The sequence below is a fragment of the Falco cherrug genome, chromosome 6, assembly GCF_023634085.1.
Source record: "Falco cherrug isolate bFalChe1 chromosome 6, bFalChe1.pri, whole genome shotgun sequence".
NCBI lineage: Eukaryota > Metazoa > Chordata > Aves > Falconiformes > Falconidae > Falco > Falco cherrug.
In genome coordinates, this window is record NC_073702.1 from 42975564 (window position 1) to 42993638 (window position 18075).

The window sequence follows — 18075 nt, forward strand, 5'->3', positions numbered from 1 at the left end:
AGTAGTATTTAAGGTTAGCTCCGAAAGCTGTTTGTGTTGACAATGCATCAGCATACCAGATTTTAGGTTTCCAGATGTTTTTTTCCTCCTTTTATAAGAATCGAGAATATCTAAGATTAGTGCTTGTTTCTCCAGGAATCTTTAAAAATCTTTGTCCAGGTTTATGTAGGAAATAAGAATGAATTTGCAAGTTAAAAGCATAGATGTTGGATTCGGTAGTCTGTTGCCTGTCAGATTACTGAGGAAAGTGAAGCCTGCATTTTAAACCATTACCTAAAGTATACAGTAATTGTACAATTTAGAATTGTAGTATGAAATATGGTGGTATGAATTACTGCCAAAGTTTCATACAGCCCCTTTCTACATGAACAATAAAAGTTTAAAATGTCATTGTGCTTTTATAAAGGAGCATCATGTGGGAAAAAAATAATTGTGCTATCAATGTGCTCAGTGTTCACATCTGCATACCCAACAGGACTCAAAAAATACTTGCATCCATGTGTTTACCTTCCTAGTGGACAGTTTTAGTGATAAGTTTTGAGATGCCTTTCCTAAGTCTATTGTCACCTTGACTTATTTCTTTTACCTATACCAAAACCCTAGTATTGCTTTTCTCCTAGTTCTTCACGGAAAAGTATAGCTAGCTGCAGGAAAAGAATTCTCCCTCTATCAAAATGTGTGTGAAGCTCAAAGCTGTACGAATGTCTGAACTATTTTAGTCCTTAATGACAAAGAAGGGGGGATGAAGTGACACAGTAATATACTTCTCTACTGAAAGAGGTGCATCCATTCTAAGAAGCCATGGGGGAGATATTTTTTGCAAAACTCATTAAAACACCAAAATACATGATTGCATTTCTTACTATATAAAAATATATAAACAAATTCAGTATTTCACCTTTTATGTTTTTTTGCTGGGCATTTTATGACTTTTATTCTGTGGTGGTGTTGTAGATGTGATTTTTCCAATAAAATCTTTCTTCAATTGACTCAGGACAGATGAAATTTGAGCTTGACGTTAGATTTATAAGCGGATTTCTTTTTTGTTCTGCTGCAGAGACGTCTGGCTGGAAGGACAAGAGGGTATTATTGATATATTTCCTTATTCTTGCACCATGTACCATCATTGCTGTTGTTGTTTACTAGCAGAAAGAGAGCGACAGGGAAATATATTGAGTATTGCTAAGAAACAAGGAATAAAGTTGATTTTGCAAGTCTGAGTTGGCTGTTCCAAAACCTATCTTTGCATCTGTGGCATAAGAAAAAAAAGTATAAACCATAATGTAAGAGTCTGTGGTGTGCTCAAGATAATCTTCTTTACTACTAAATGATTTCAATATTGTTATTTCATATGCAAAACTTCTTTCATATGAGCTAAAATATTTCTTTGTCAAGATAGATATATTAATAAGGAATGTCATGGATGACTTGGAGTTGGTGAGCTATATGGGCCAAAGTCTTAAAATCTTTGTGTTGTCAGCCTCAATTTGAACAGCTTCAATGGCAGGGATGGTGGAGAATTAAAGCCAAGGTCTCTTAGGTCAAACTTGATTGAAGTTTTATTGAGGATGATCAGGAGAAATTGATGAGCACACTGTGTGAAGGTAAACAGGAGAGACACAGCAGAAAAGATCCATCTCTAGCTTATTTCTAACTGCTGAAATTTCTTAGTGGGCTCAAAAAAAATCTGACATAGCCTCCTTTTTCTTGTATGCTTTGGAAATGCTTGGGAAATTGCATGGAGGGGAAAAAAAAGTAATTCTAGAAAGATTTCCTATTTCACAGTGAAGTAATCACCTCTCTCTTTCTGACAAAATCTTTGAAATTAGAAGTTAAGAATGTACTTTAATGATGCAGCCACACAGGCTCTACTAACCAAAAGCTTTTTAAGTGGGTAATTTCTGAGCCTTAATTGCACAAGAGTGGTAATGGCTTCCTGTCTTCCTTCTTTCCTGAAACAAATTCCTGCATAGAGAATGTTTCCATGATTTGTAAAATATGGATGATTTTTGACCAGTCTTATTATAATGTGTGTTATATGAAATTAAAATATTAATACATGCTGTGCTGATTTGAAGTGACTCTTCAGGAATGTGTCTTTTACAATACTTAAGTTTCTGTTAAAATTTTTTTTCCTGCTGTTTTACAAAGTAGGGCTTGGTTTTTACGCTACAATTTTTGTTTCATATTAAACATGGCATATACTGAATACTGCAAAGAATAGGGCTTAGTCTTTTTATTGCTATAGAAAAGCATGTAGAGAGAATACTGTTCTGAAGAGGGGTTTTTGTATGGAGATAATAGTTAATGGTTACTGAAGATAGGACTTTATAATGTATGTTCCTAAATGTAATGGAGGTTAGCATATTTTCAGTGATCAGGTTTTTTGTTGCATTTTGGGTTGGTTTTTTTTTTAATGTAATTTGGAGCAGACATAGAGTGAGAAGGAATGGAAGGATTTGGGAAGATGAGGAGGATAAAAGAAAAAAGTGGGAGAGAAGGGTGGAAAAATAACTTCTTGCCTCCTGCTAAGCTAAAGTTAAGAGGTACTCTTTGGGTGTTTGTGGCATCAGGAGACTTACTGATGAGAAGAATAAGGTAGCGTTTGTTAGACTTTCATTGTGACTGTTTTCCACAATTTTCTATAGTAGAAAACACTCATTTTGTTACATAATCTAGTGAACACGGACTAGCTGTTTTTCTTGAGCTAGAATGGGGCCTGAGCAGATTGTGTCAGCAAAATAAGCCTTGATTTTTGTTATTAGAGCTAAAAAAGATATTGGAAAAATTAAGCGTAGCATTTAAATAATGTGTAAAGTATCCGCTTTTGTGTTCCTATTGGTAGAAAATAATACAAATAAAACACACAAAGCAGTTTCCTTCTAAGGGGGACAGATTTATACTTAAAATTGAATGGAAGAAAATGCTTTATAAGAGACATTCCATCTAACTACTTATGAATGCTTGTTTTTAGAAAAGGGTGGTTATGCTTAACTCTTTTAAAAAGTCATAATTGCTGGAGAACAAAGTATCCTGAAATTAATTTCCATTAGCATAAAAGTGTCTTAAAGAAAAATTGGTATTTTTCCTCCTGTATATAAGGCTCAATTGTTTTTGCATAATAAGCCTCAAAATATTTCTGACTAATTTTAAGGATTTTTTTTCAGAATGTATTGTCATCACAAAAGCTCTGGTTACGTATCTTCTACATTTAAAAAATATTAATATATAGGAGACAAAAATAAGAGGTATGATTTTCTAAGGAATGTAAAGTACTTCAGCAGCTTTACAACTTAGCAGTTGTAAAATTACCTTCTGAAATTTCAGTAGATGTAATTTTCTGTTATTCCAGCTACCTAAAAAGCTAAAATAGTCTGTTGGTGGTAATCTACTATATATTAGCAATCCTGTTAGAAGCAATAAACCCTTTAATTTTACTTTTGTTTTAAGAAGTTTAATGTAGTGGTACCAGTTTCTGTTAGGTGAGTGTTTTTAAAACCCATGATCATCATCTTCCTTGTGTTCAATTCTTCAAGTGAATTCAATGAAAGTTACCCTTCTAACCTTAATTAATTTGTTGTCACTTCTGTTTTATAAAATTTACATTATTGTCTTGCAGTCTGAATGACATTTTGGCTATTACTCACTCACTAGACAGGCCTGGACAGAGAGGCAAAACCAGAAAAAATGGTATAGTATGTGTGGTTCACAAGATTAAGTTGCAAATGCCATTCTTCTTTCCCTTCCCCAAAGGCACTGAGGCGTGAACTGAAGGATAAAGAGCAAACCATTCTCACTGCTGTGGACCAGGCACGAGTTTTTCTTGCTGACCAACCAATTGAGGGGCCTGAGGAACCAAGAAGGAGCCTGCATTCAAAAACAGGTCAGAAAATACTCTCTTCCAGGAATGGTCAAAAGGAAAGAAAAAAGGACTTGCGTGTCTCTGGTACATATATTATATCCCAATTGGTTAGACTTTAGGATTTTTCAGATCACATCCTGATTGCTTTTATTTCAATGTTTAGCCTCAAAGTATTACCACTTTAAGTTGGAAGAAGTAGAAAAATCTGTATTTCCTTTTCCAGTTTTTGATTCAAAACACTTAACTCATCAGTTCTGTTCTTTATCTTTTTCTTAACATGATAATGAATGGACCTTAAATGTAGTCAGAATACTAGTTTAAGGCTGCACATTCAAATGTGAAGTACTGCAAAGTTTTACTCCACAAACAGAAATAAATGTATTTGACGATGTATCTCATCGGAAGTAAAAGGAATCAGCTTTAGGGAGGCAGTCATTACAAAATCTCAACAATTTGAATGCTAGATGAATCATCACTAAGGAATAAATCACAGCTATCCTAGAAATGGTGTTTGCATGTTGTTAAAGATGCTTGCCTGTATCAGAGACCAACAAGGAGGCAACAACTTTTCTCCACCACTCCCCCCACCACACCCCACAAAACAGAAAAATATACCAAATATCTGTGTTTAAGTCCTAGAATTATTTTTCTAATATAAGCCACAAGATTATAAAATCTTAATTATGTAAGAATTGTTCTTGGAAAGGGTAGTAATCTGCATTTACAGAAATATCAGTTCCTGTAAGATGTGAATAATTTACTGTTCTCTGTAGTCTGCAAAATTACAGTATAGCTGCCTGTATTGGGAGTTAGTTTTTATTTCCCTTACATCTTCCTACACATCTCTGTAGCAAACTTTTAAGGTTTGTTCAATGGAAACAACTAATCTTTCCTTCATCCATACTTTGCGTTATTTCTGTGCAAATTTTTCTGCATTTTCAGATGGCTTAATTCAACTTTGTGATAAAGTTTGAATAGCTGGATATTAAAGCCAATGACCCATTTTTCCTGTGATTAGTTCTGGTACCTTAGGTGCTGTAATGTATCTTACTGCTTCCTTTTTGAACTCCTGACTCCTGAAAACATCCTGTTTGTCTTTACTTTCAAATTTATTTGACATATTACATCTTTAATATTTTATTTGGTCTAACTCACAAGCAACTTTGCGGTTGAAAAATAAGGAATGCTTGCTTTATATTTGCTCATTCTTTCACACAAAAGTTTGAAGTCTCAGATTCTCCTCTCAAAAGCCATAGAACCGCCCAGCACAAATTATGCCAATGCATAAAATGTTACCAGTGTAAAATGCTAATTTTCTAGCAGGGGTCGATACTGATGATCTAGTCAGTAGTGACTGAAAGTGCAAAAGCAAACTTAAGATGATGAGCTGCATTATAAATTCTTGTTGTGCAATCTATTATTATTATTGTGATGATGTGCTATACAGATGGCAGTGATAACGGATTAGCAGGGAATTCGATGACCATGGTGAACTGCGTAACAATAATGGCCAGGCAGATGGTCTGCAAGTGATGTATAAGTGCCTCTTGTTTAGTCATCATATTTGAAAACCTGTAACATGCTCAGACTGGGAAGCTTCATAGATGTGCATCAAACTTTTTTACCTTCTTCCTTCCCCACACTCAGTAATTTCATAGACTTTATGGTTTTTTTGAACATGCGGTGGGTTTGTCTTGGCTACCAGCCAAACTCCCACCCATCCACCCACTCACTCACTTCTTCCACCTCAGTGGGATGGAGGCAGAAGATAGGAAGAACGGGAGTAAGAAGGCTCATGGGTCAAGATGGGGACAGATGCAGATCCCTTATAAGCCACTGTTATATAGACCAAACAGCTTCAGGAAAATAAACCATTTCTTGCCATTTAAAATAAATGTTTAATTACTGATATAGTAGAGGGAAACAAAAACATTAAAATGGCAGCTTTCCTCCCCTCTTTCCCAGGTTCAGCTTGACTTTCCTGTCTCAGTTCCTGTCTCCTTGCCTTCTTGTGACCTCAGGTCACACTCGGCCTCCTCGACAGGCCAAAGATCGGTGTGAGGGGCTGGCAAAGTGGTGGGACCCCGGCCAGCCTAGCAGTTTTTCTGCTGTTCCTTTCTTCTCACATCTTTCCTCTGCCCCAGTGTGGGTTCTCTGTGGGGAATATCTGCCCTGCCATGGGTCTGCTCCTCCTCCTCTGACCTTGGCCATTCCTCCTCCTCCCTCTCTGGTGTTTTCTGCCGTTTCTTAAATACGCTTTCCCTGTGGTGGTGCCAGCATGGCTGAGGGCCTCGCCTGTGCCCTGCGGTGTGCTGGCTGTGTCCCCCCTGCGTCTCTTCGCAGAGGCCCCCGTGCAGCCCCTGCTGCCGGCAGTAGGCACCTCTGCCCCGCGCACAGCCAGGTGGCACTCCCTGCGGATTCATGGACTTTCAGGCCAAAAGGCCTCTTTGATTCATCTGCTCTGATCTCTTATATATTGTAACCTATTAAATTTCACCCAGGACTGAGTCTAGTAAATTTTTTTTTCTGACAAGTAATGCCACCAGTCTCCAGAAAGCTGCGTCTCTGGGTTTGAAGACATTCACACATGCACAGTTCTTCTTCTGAGTAACCATTTTCGGTGAAGGCTGTGGGTGAGGGCTTATGTTTGCTTGTAAAATGTTTATTTTTCTATTTTCTGTCAACCTTTCAATCATTGGTATCCTCTTCTGTAGATTAAAGTTAACTCGTTAACTTCAGTGAAGCTACACTTCATGTTGCTAAAGGGGAAGGAGTGTGGGTTTGGATTGTAAAATGTCTGTCTTTAAAAAATACTGATGAGCAGTACATAGCACTGTTTGGTCATGATTTGACATGGTTTTGGCTGCTTCTATAGCACAAATAGCAAAAACTTTTTTTAAAAAAACTATCATGATTTCATTAATGCAAAATGACTGTTTCTTGAGGTTGGTTCCTATTTTGTGTAATTGCAGGGGTGTTTGAGGGGGAGGGTGAGCTAATAATCCAAAGAGCCTAAAGGTTGTTAAATTGTTTTCTATTTTCTTCAGCCTCTCTCTCTTCCTCCACTTCCCCCCTCCCCCACCATCCTCACCCCATTTCTTTTCATGCCAGAGAGGGCACTGGTCCAAGGACAAGGAATGAGAGCGATTTAGAAGAAAACTAGTAAGAGCTAGTTTTGAACTTGACTAACTGAGACCTGTTTTAAGGGACCTCTGCATACATACATTCAATGTTCCATCCAAAGAGAATATCTGTTACGTAATTTCAAAAAATCACAAGAATGTAAAATGAGGTGGTTCCTTTCCCATCTTGGGCTTAATGCTTCCTGTGTTGGCCTTCTACTGTGCCATGTAGTAACTGGTACACTCAGAGTCCTTCAGCTTCCAAGAAACTTCTGTCGTAAGTTAATTTTATATCCCATCTGTCTTTTCTTCTGATTTTGTTTTGCCATGTTTCCATAGGGAGGCTCCATCACAAAAAAGTAAGCTTCGCACTCTTCTTGCCTTTGAGCTGCTTCAGCATCTGAGTGGAGCTGATTGATAAACCAGCAGACCAGCTGCTGAATTTTATAGATGGACTGGATAAGGAAATTGGAAAACCTCACATTTGTAGCTGCTTTGTCATTTTTCCCTGGTATAAGAGAAAATTTAGACCTAAAAATGTTAGTTATAATTCTCTATGGCATACTTACAGTTGGCTTCTTAGATCCCTGTACTGTTAGTGAGGTTACAGGCCATGGGAAACACAAAGGAAAGCAGAAATAGTATTTTCTGTCACCAGGGTTCTACAAACGGATGATACAGCTTTGCTGAAATTCTGTTCTTAAAATTCCACTGATGCAGTGAGTGGAGATAATTATTTTTTTTTTTTTTTAGAGGATTACATAAACTAACATCCTAACAGATTACCACGGGACACTACACTGATTCTCACTGCAATAGTGAATGTTTCCAGGAGTCTGTGGTAGTGTCAAAGTTATTCAGTAGCTTCTACTTGTCAATCAGCTTTGAAAGCTGCTATTTGGTAGCAAAGCTTGTTGTGACAAACACATCATTTAAATACAAATATTTACCATATGTTACCTCCTCTTAATTGAAAGTGTAGAAAGCCTCATAAATCACATCTATCTTATAAGAGAAACATATTAATAAGTATTAGTGAGTCACATGCATATACTTTATTTAAACTGGTGGACACACAATGTGTTCACCTGTTTCAGACATAAATAAAAGTTGAACTTCTTTGCTTCCCACCACTGAGCATTTTCAGTAAATTAGCTGTAATTTATCTGTCATAATTTTTCCTCTTAGCAGGGAAGATCTGCTGGAAATAAGCAATTTACTGTATAATGTATATAGCAGTCAGCATTTCTATTCCCAACCACTTGTGCCTGTCCACTAGCTCTCACACACCACTGGAACAGGTTTTTGTTCTCTGCTATGCAGGTGAGCTGAGTATGAGGTCTTGAGTGTGAAAATTAAAGGAAGTGCTTAGGAGAATGAAGAAGGTATGGCCCACTGGAGGCCAGTGGAGTCATGTCCAGAAGCTATTTTGAACATTGCTGCCTCTGTTTTAAATGGAGCTCATTGACTTGTGGCTTCTGAGAGTTTCTTCATAAGATGAGAGAAATGTGCAGTTACCCATGAGAAAAACTCAGAATAAATGTATCTCTCCTTTTCAAATCTCTTAGACCCTACAAGTTTAGTCCACCTGCGTGGAACCTTGAAATTTTTCCTGTGGAGTCTACATGGTTGCCTGGTTGGTGTCATCTTAATAAAGTTCAAGGAAACTTGGTTCAATTTGGTGTCAGAGTGCAAAATTAGAGGAGTTTTAAGCCTGAATTTTTAACAGCTGAGTGTTAGAAGCAGGCTGGCCTGAGGCCATAGTAGCTAATTTTAGTAATTTTTTTTTAACCATGAGGACCTCAGGATATAAGCAGAGTTATATTAATTCTTGACCTTTATTTTATATTATGGCCCAGTTTTAGCTGAAATACAGGGTGCTTCCCAGGTGGAAGCCATGTTCTTAAAGTTTAACTGTTGCCATGTTTTAAAGACTCTAGAAACCAGTAAAGCTTTGTCTGCAAGAGAATTCTCTTATGCTACTAGCAATGTAGATGACAGATGGATGTCAAAGGTTAGGACCTTGTTTGAAAGAAAAAAAATTTCTTACATTCTAGAGCAAACAAAACTCAAAAGCATTGGAAATGAGCCTCAAGAAAGGAAATTGGAAATTGCAGAATGTTAAACAAAAATTGTATAAAGGAGAAAACAAGCTGAGGGAACTTACTTAAAAGGTTCAAAAAAGTTCAGAACATGGATGTTTTAAACTCCTGTGTTGTTGCAGGATGCCATCAAGTCAGGGAACTGTCTTTTGTGCTGCCAGACTTGTCTTTATTTTCTGGTTTTGTATTGTTTTGGAATAAAATAGATGCCTTTTGTTTTGTTTTGAAATGCTGTTAGGGGATGTATATCTGTCTCCTGCAGCCTTGCTGAGGAGCCACCTGCCATATGTGCTGTGCCAGAAAACAATCTTTATTGATCTTTGGAAGAAATAAAAGGCTTGTTACAATCTGCAGTTGCAGTGCTTTGGAAAGAAACATAGGATTAATTCCTTGCTTGCCTAGAGTAACTGGGGTACAGTCGTGATAGCTTTCTTTCCGTTGGTACTCTCCCTTCAACAGGAATTGGAAGAAGACACAGTAGCTTTGTGATGCTGTAACAGTACTGTTATATTTGGATTTTTCTCATTTTGTGGCAGGAGCAGGCTCAAACTGAATTTGTACCTGGTTTATGTTCCTTGAGCAACACAAGCTTTGGGCTTCCACTGTGCAAAAGTATTGTGAACTCGCTTTGGATCACACCATTTATTAGAAATTAGTGGCTTGTTTTTACTGAAAAATGTTACATGTGTTTTGATTATACTGACAAATTACACTGGTTATTCCGGGTAAATGCATGGTTCTCAGGATTGCTGTAGCCTTTTTTAGTTTTCTGGAAATAGATGCTGTGGGACAATTTAATAATCTCTTTTAACTAAAAGCTATTTTCTCTTTGTTTTGTCCTTCTGTGTCTTCCCCACCAGCACCCACTGGGAAATATCAACAACCATTAGTAACGGATCTCTATATTTGCTAGCAAGGTTTGCATCTGCCTTTATCTGGAGCCCATACTTCAGGCCCTTTCCAGAAAAGTTTATGAGGTTAACAGCTTTCATTTTCTCTACTTTTGCAGTTCTTTCTTCTGCAGACCAAATGTAATTTGTCTTTTACCCTGCTGAGACTTTTTCCATGCACTTTTTATTTAATTACATTTCTCTGATTTGAAAAACTTTCAGTTTTGATAGAAGAAAACCTAAATGGGCAAAGGTGAAAATGACTGTGCTTTTTCATTGTTTTAACTAAATATGCAATAGGTATTTTAATAGGGAAAAAAGGTGACATACTGGGTTTATGCTTGCATGGCTGTGTGCTTGGAATCAGTCTAATTGCTATATTTCCACATTAACCAGTTGTTGCTTGTTCTTTAAACTTCCTGTTTGTTGACGCAGAAGGCTCGGACACAACTTATACAACCAATGTGATCGAGTTAGTGCCACTTTATTAATAGACTCATGGCAATTTATACTCTACAGCTAAAAATACATACGCTACGCACGCTTTGTTATGTAAAAGGTGATCAGTTAAAACTACTCGTTCACATGTTTCCATCTCCCCTGTGATTGGTCCCGGTGTGGTGCCCACACGCTGCTCCCCCCTTGTGTTGGCATCCTGGTTTTTCTCATCTTTCTGTCCGACTCTCTTATCTCTCTGCGAATACAGTTTCTTTGTCTCCCTTGGCCTTGCATATGTCCTTCACAACACCTGCATCTTGTTACAGCTCTGGCCTGCTCAGCCTGCTATTACAACAAATTTACTTGGTCTGGATTGCTCATAATATATCCGTTGTCTTCCAGCCACTCCACGTCTGTTCCCATCCCATCCCAACTAAGTTTTCTGTTCAGATTGTTAGAAAACCAGAGAATCCTTTCACTGGAGTGATGCTAAACACTTCATCATGGAATGATAGTACTGCTTTTGGTTATTCTGCTTACGAATTTGAGCCACTGTGTCTGTTCAAATGCTCTGAAAGTTTTCATAATGATTACAGCACTGTGTCACCCATTATTTTTTTTGCTGGGAGAGGGAGAGGTCATGAAATCAGCTCCTGTTCTAGTATATTTTATTAAGAATATAGAAAAAGTGAAAGGAAATTAATGTAATTGTGGCAAGATAGTGGGTGACCACTAGTTCAAGTCCACATAATGAGGATCAAGCACAGTGCTTAGAATCAAAACTGTTAGAGCCAGTAATAGTTTGAGATCTAAAATAAATTCTTAAGTAAGAATTTTTGTCACTGGTAACTTTCCTGGGTAAGTATTCTCCATATATGTAAACATGTAAGAAAACTATATGCTGTGAAGTTCATGCTTCAGAGTTTTCCTTCCGTGGCACTCTGTCTCTGCTAAAGACACAGAGAAGTTGTTGATCCTTTCATTGCTTCGTTTGTGAAAAAAAATAAATGTTTATCAACATCAAGTTTTTTCCACTACAGAATCATGCTTATCGTCTGCTCTTTCTCCCTGACTGCAGGGTCAGTTAATAACCTTCCTCTTCGGTAAACAGACCATCCAGTGAATATAGGCTTTTCTTACTTTCTAAGCAACTGCTGAAGTGGAGATACTGTCATAAGTACCATAAAAAAGGGGGGGTGGAGTGGAAGCTGAACATTGAGAAGACTTTAGACTTTATATTTGAACACTGAGAAGACTTCCTATGTAAGGGACAAAAAAGGCAACAACCACTGTGTAGCATTTTTTCACGGCAAAAAAGGAACTCTGCCAGTGTATGTAGTGACAGACTGGTGAAACAAATTCCAAAGTCATAGAAGAAAATTCTCACTGTTAAGATTTTTTTTTTTTCGTGAGTTTTACAATTTTATGCTATGCAACCAGTATCTTGGAGAAGGCATTATCTGCTTGAAAAAAAAGTTGTGTGTTGCTCATTAGTAAGTTGGGTTTTCATGGTGGAAAACATGAAGTTATACAAGATGTATTTCTCACTTAAATGAATAGGTGTTGAATGGTTTTATAGCTCATAAGAATGTGTGTTTTGCTTTATTTCCCTAGTAAATGTCCTTTTAGGGCAAGTTTACAAGCACTTCCAAGGCTTCTGTAAAATAAAAGTCTTGCAATGAATTAATATTTTTCAGGTAAAATATGTGACAGATATCCTTGCATAATGACAGTGATTTGACAAATGGTGTTAAAAGATGTTTCAGTTTTCAATTCTGTTGGGATACTTCTATCACCCCAGTCAGCCTTGAATCTCTTTCCCTCACAAGATGTTGACTAGTCTGTCGTGAGTAAAGCTGCCTTGTTTCATCTGGCCAGACAAATAAAGTCAGGCTGTTGTTCCCCTCTTCTGTTCCTATTTATTGCTACAGCCACTTTTTTTCTTTTTGCTTCTACTGGAGCAAGAAATGCTCATTGAATCTGTTCTGTCGGTATGTTTATGGACAACCAAACAGTTTTGCAAGATTTTCAGCTCTTACTAAAGCTTTCAGCATGTTCCTTGTCAAGTGACTGATCATTTTAAATGACTTGCTAGTAATCTAGTTTAGGACTGTTAAGCCCTTCCAGCTTTCAACTCTTTTATGCAGAATTGCTAGGCTTTGGCTCTGATAACAGGTAAAGGATGATGCAAGCACATGATTTTGGATAAAAATGGCAGATTTCAGCTTTGCATATATGTAACTTCTACTTAGTCCAGGTTCTGGGTATAATGTGCCCTATATTCACATGTTTAAGATGCCAACAAAGGAAGCTTTCCTCACTGGCTATGCAATTTTCTGTCGTCTTTCAACAAAGGTCAGTATTCCTTTTCCTTGTGTAAAGTGTTCCAACTCTAGGTACAAGATGGCCTAGGTACTTACCTCCCTTAATTCTTACAATTAATCTTAATTAATACAACCCATAGCTGTGTCATATGATATAGGATACCTCAGCTTGTGAGCTATCCTGTGATACTAAACTCTGCCATGAGGTGCAGCTTGCCTTCATGCTGCAATTTAGCTTGGCTTCTAGATTGTTCACAGTCCCTTTGTCACTGGACTGTAGTGGATTCTCATTCATCCATCAATGGTATATTATTATTCTTAATGGTGAATAATTCCAAAATTACTTCCAGTAACAACTTCTTTGATATCTTTACATAAGCAATTTGTAGCTGTTGTTTTTTGTTTAAAATATCTGAACAGGATTTTTGCTTAGAACTTGAGCTTTATTTCTTTTCCTTTTTCTACAATCGGTTGCAAAGCTTGGTGTAAAGATCATCCCAGAACTGTGTTGTCCTATGATGTGGTTTATTATACCGTGAATTGCTGGAATTCCAGAGACAAGGTACAATTTATTACAGCATATCTTTGGTCTTCATTTCTATTCTGGTCTATCAGTATTGCAAATTGTAGGTTACTGCTATGTCTATATATCCCAGAGCTACATGCAGAATTTAAATCCCTTCACATCTAGTTAAACATTGCAGGTTTTTGTCACAACTGTTCCACTCCAAATTCCTCTTCTGAAATACCCTCTTGCCATTGCGGTATCTGTAAGGCTTGCTAGCTTCTGCCTTTGCAGGCAAAGTGCACATGAGTAGTGCTCTCGTGTGACAGGCAGCAAATCACTGAAATATCTTGATAAGCTCAAAGTTTCATTTGTCCCTCTTGTTCCCACTCTTTCTTCAAATGGCACTCATTTTTTTAAAAGAGCCTTTCTAATTCTAAAGAAAACATATTCTGCAACCTACAGCCTAGGTACTTACCTCCCTTCCTTTGGTGATTTTGACCTTGCCTTCCCATTCTCCTTTGGTTATCATTCGTCGTACTTTTTTTCTCCCATGTAACCACTTCTTAGCAAGATGCCTTGTGCTTTCAGGCAACACTCAGTCATTTGGAAACATCCTCTTCCCCCCTACACCACCAATTAAAATGCAAAATGTGCACTGTGGGTTGCTTGGTTTTGTGGTGGTTTTTTTTCTTAACCGGTGTCTGAACTGTATTGCTGAATACTCTTCTAGTGTTTGTAGTCTAACATGTACCAAGAGTAACATAAACTAACGAGATTTGAAAAAAACTTCTAAAAAAATAAATAAATCTGTGGAATTGGTGGACAGAAACTCTGGTTTTGATCCAAACAAACTCCTTGTTACTTTTACATCTTGGAAAAATGTGCCTGCTCTTCTCTGCAACAAATTGAATCTATTCTAATAATTTTATTTTGTATTAATTATTTGCCGTGTGCTTTCTGGTTCTGGGTGCTACGGAAAAACAGTTGCATCACCAGAGGCATAGTAAGAGAACTTTTGGAACCATAACAGTGCATTTACTTTGAAATTCATTTAGCCTTCAAAAAGCAAAAACCTTCCTTCCCCCCATTTTTTAATATGTTCCCCTCTTGCCCTCCTCCCCCAAGTTAGCAGCTCCAAGCTTAGTCAGTTGTAATGATTTTAAAGACAGTATATCAGTAAATGGAACATTGTATGTCTCATTTGACTTCTGACAAAAATGGTGCTTTCATCTTTGCATGATTGCGTATAATGTATTCATCGATAACACTTGAATTCTAATCACAAGAATACTGTGATAAACCTTTTCCAAAGGTTTTATGTAGGAGTGAATAGGAGGCCAGTTGGCTTAGTTTTGGTGTATGCCATGTCTCTCCCTCTTATTTTGTTCTCTGGTTCCTGCATTACATCTTTTCTTCTGCTTGCTTCTCTGCTTGCAGAAACCACCAGTTTATTATGTAGAAGGGGAATCCTCTGAGACTGACTTTGTCATTACTGAAGCAATGTTTCCCTAGAGAAGGAAGCAACCCATGACTTTTTTCAGGAAGGCCCCTCTGAGCAGTAGACAGCAGAACCTGCTGGGGATGTCTTAAGGTTGTTTTTTTTTAGCTTACTGTTTGTCTTGGTCTTGCTCAGTCTCAAATTGCAGACTCAGGAAAGGTAGGAGGTTTGCGTATTGATAGACTGCCTAGTGGGTTTGCAGAAATCATCTGTTGTGGAGAAGAGATGCCACCAGCTGACTCAGCTCTTGTCGAAGAAGACTGAGGTATGTGTGTGGTGTGGAGTTCTGTCTGATGTCCTGCAGACTTACCAGAGACTGGGGATTTAAATATAAACAAGTTACTTGAAATAATCAGTGTCATCTGCTGCAACTACATCCTGAGGTTGTGTGTGTGCCCGCTTTGGCTTTGCTTATTTAGTGGCAGCTGGTCTTTGCTAACATGAATGGGATTTCTACGGTCACTGGGTTGTGTGGGATTTGGACTCATAAGCCTGAAGTTTGTGAGAAATAGTGCACCATAACTTTTTTTTCAGTCAACAGGTTCATTGAACATCTTTAGATTTGCAAAATCTGTTTAAACCGGACTTTTAGGACTTGGGTGTTAACACAGAAAAATGGACATAGAGGTGCAGAAGCACTTGCCACATGGTACTCAGTACGCCTTGGTTTTTGCTAGTGAATAGGAAGAGGAGACATCCTGGTGGTAGTAGGGTGAAAGGTGGTGATGAAAGGTACTTGTTCTTTCTTTATGAAATGGTCCCCAGATTCCCTGTTGGGGTTTGCAGTAGGAGAGGAAGATCTTTTATTTCCTCCCCCTGTGCTTCCAGAAGTGACAAACCAGCAGTAAGCTGCGTTTGCTTTGCAGATATCATAATGCATGGAAGTCAGGAATAGTTTCCTGTCTTCTGATCAAGCTTTCTTCTATCATTAGAAGTGATTAAAGGTTTATTTTATTTATGGAAAGGTGGACTTTCTTCTGCCTTGTACCCACTGAAATAAATTGTTAGTTCATTCTGGACTTTCTGATTGTCTTGAGCTTGTACCTCAGGAGCGCTGTCTGTTTAACTAGACATTAAAAAGAAGAAATAAATAGTCTCTTCTTTCCCTCTGCAGAGCTGACACCTGAGGAGAAAGCCATGAAGATTGCCAAAGCTATGCGTAAGCAGTCATCAGAAGTAAAAGAAAAATGGGAGAATCTAAATGCCAGTGCCAGTGTCTGGCAGAAGCAAGTAGACAAAGCCTTAGAAAAACTGAAAGATCTGCAGTGTGCCATGGATGACCTGGATGCTGATTTGAAGGAGGCTGAAAATGTGAGGAATGGCTGGAAACCTGTGGGAGACTTGCTCATAGATTCATTACCAGATTACATTGAGAAAACTACAGTAAGTGTGGAACCCCTGGGAAATATTTAGCCTGTGCTAGTGAGACCCCTCTATTCTACTATCCCTAGTCATCTTACATATGTAACTTAAATTCTTATGTACAGTTTAAAGTGCTTTTTAAAGACTAGATCTGAGAAGAAGGTCCAGTGCTGTGCCGCATTTAGTCAGCTGTGATGGCATAAGCATATGTGATCAGCAAGCATACAGAATATAGCATTCACTAAATGAAAAAAAAAATGTGTTTGAGGATTTAAATATGTTTCTCCTAGAAATACTGTCAAATCCATAGCTAGGCCATGGGTGTGTTTGGAGCTTTCCCCAGGCACTGGATTATGAGCAAGCTGAGTCAGTTACCATCCCAGCAGTTGATGGTAGGCTCCCCTCCTTTTTTTAGCGGTGCTCTCAGATCTGATTGGCCGTCATGTGTAGCTTTCTTCATAGAAAAACATTTAGAGCTTTTTCAGTCATATAGAAGTATATACATAGTTCTAATTTCTGTTCCTTAACTTTCGCAGTCTTCATGTCTGTCTATTTTAGCTGGTATGAATCAAAATTTGTATTTGCTTTTACATTGGCCTGGCTTCTTTTCAGAATTATTTCAAAGTGAAGAACACATACTACAGTACAATGTTATCATGGGCCTACCAGTTCTTGCAGCCAGGGTTCCAGGCCACCCATGCAGGGCTCAGCACTTGAAGGCATGCCTGCTAATGATGGGTAGTAGTGGTCCTCTGCTTAGCTCCATGGGCTGGGTGGGGATCCAGTAATGCAGAGCTCCCTAAAGAAGGAATACCATCTGGTAACTAACATTATCCAGGAAAGCTGACGAAGTAGCCAGTGCTTGGGGGAGTGCCTGGGTATCAGGGATTCCAGGAGAACATGTGAATATGCACATGTAGGTAGAGAAGATTGCTGTTTCAGGCAAATCTAGCAGTTATGACCAAGCTTCTGTTTCAGAAATACAACTTTTCAGTTTTTAAGCTCAGGAATTAATGTAGCAAAACATTAGATGACCTTGGGGTCATGTACCTGACAACCTGTGTCTTCAGCTTGGGACACTGGTGTTACAAGAGTTAAGGGCTGTGGACTGCAACCAGTTTTCTGCAAATACTCTCTCTGTGTATACACAACCTGTGGACTCATATTTAATTAACACAGGACTGCATTATTTCACTTGTATTAATGTAAGCATCCTCATTCTCTAAATTTTGTTGTTACTTTCAGATTTAATGGAACCAAACCCTTTAAAACAAAGGCAGTCTTAGTTGAATTATATCCAAACTGCTGTTGATTTGAGAAGAGTAATGCATCTTCTCTTCCCCTTCTTACATTTTAATTTAGATACTAAAGCAAGAAATAAGATGCTGATGCTGAAAAGCTCTTTGTTCTCATGTTAAGCAATTTGTCATATCTTCATGGCTTTTTCTGTAAAGAAGTGTAAAGCAAAGACTTTTAGATTTTCATTGCTGTGGAAAAACTGAAACATCTGCTGAAGTAATAGGGGCCTGCTGGCTGTCTAGAAGCCAAACGCTTCTTTCTTGCCAGTAGGTTCCTTCTGTTCCTGGGCATGATGAGAGTGACTTTGAAAGGAAGTAAATAATTGAATTGTCCAAAGAAAATCTTTTTTCCAGTTGTTTTTGGCTAATTTCATGATGTTTAATCAAGCCATTTATAGAACTGAACAATTAACTGCTTGCAGCAAGAAAGACATTTGATGCATCTCTTCAACTGTAACTAAAACTTGCATCAATTTTGTCTTAATACTGTATTTAGATCCATGTGATTCAATAAACGTTTTTCTTCTTTTTAATCATTGTAATAGTTTTACTCTACAGTTCTAATCAGGTAAAACATTGTACTGCTTTTCTTTAGAAGATACATTCCTTCATGCTTTGCTAATTCAATAATAGTTTTTAAATTGAATTTTTGTCAGCTGCTTAATGCTGGA

At 37.9% G+C, this 18075-nt stretch overlaps 1 protein-coding gene across 6 annotated transcripts in view; it reads left to right on the top strand.

Annotated features, from left to right (window-relative positions):
* Positions 1 to 18075, top strand: part of UTRN (utrophin) — a 386253-nt gene that overhangs the window by 280601 nt on the left and 87577 nt on the right. For all 6 annotated transcript variants that reach the window (XM_055714514.1, XM_055714513.1, XM_055714516.1 and 3 more), the window contains 2 exons: positions 3754 to 3883; positions 15859 to 16127. In XM_055714514.1, the coding sequence (XP_055570489.1) occupies positions 3754 to 3883; positions 15859 to 16127 (399 nt within the window). The remainder of the gene's footprint in view (positions 1 to 3753; positions 3884 to 15858; positions 16128 to 18075) is intronic.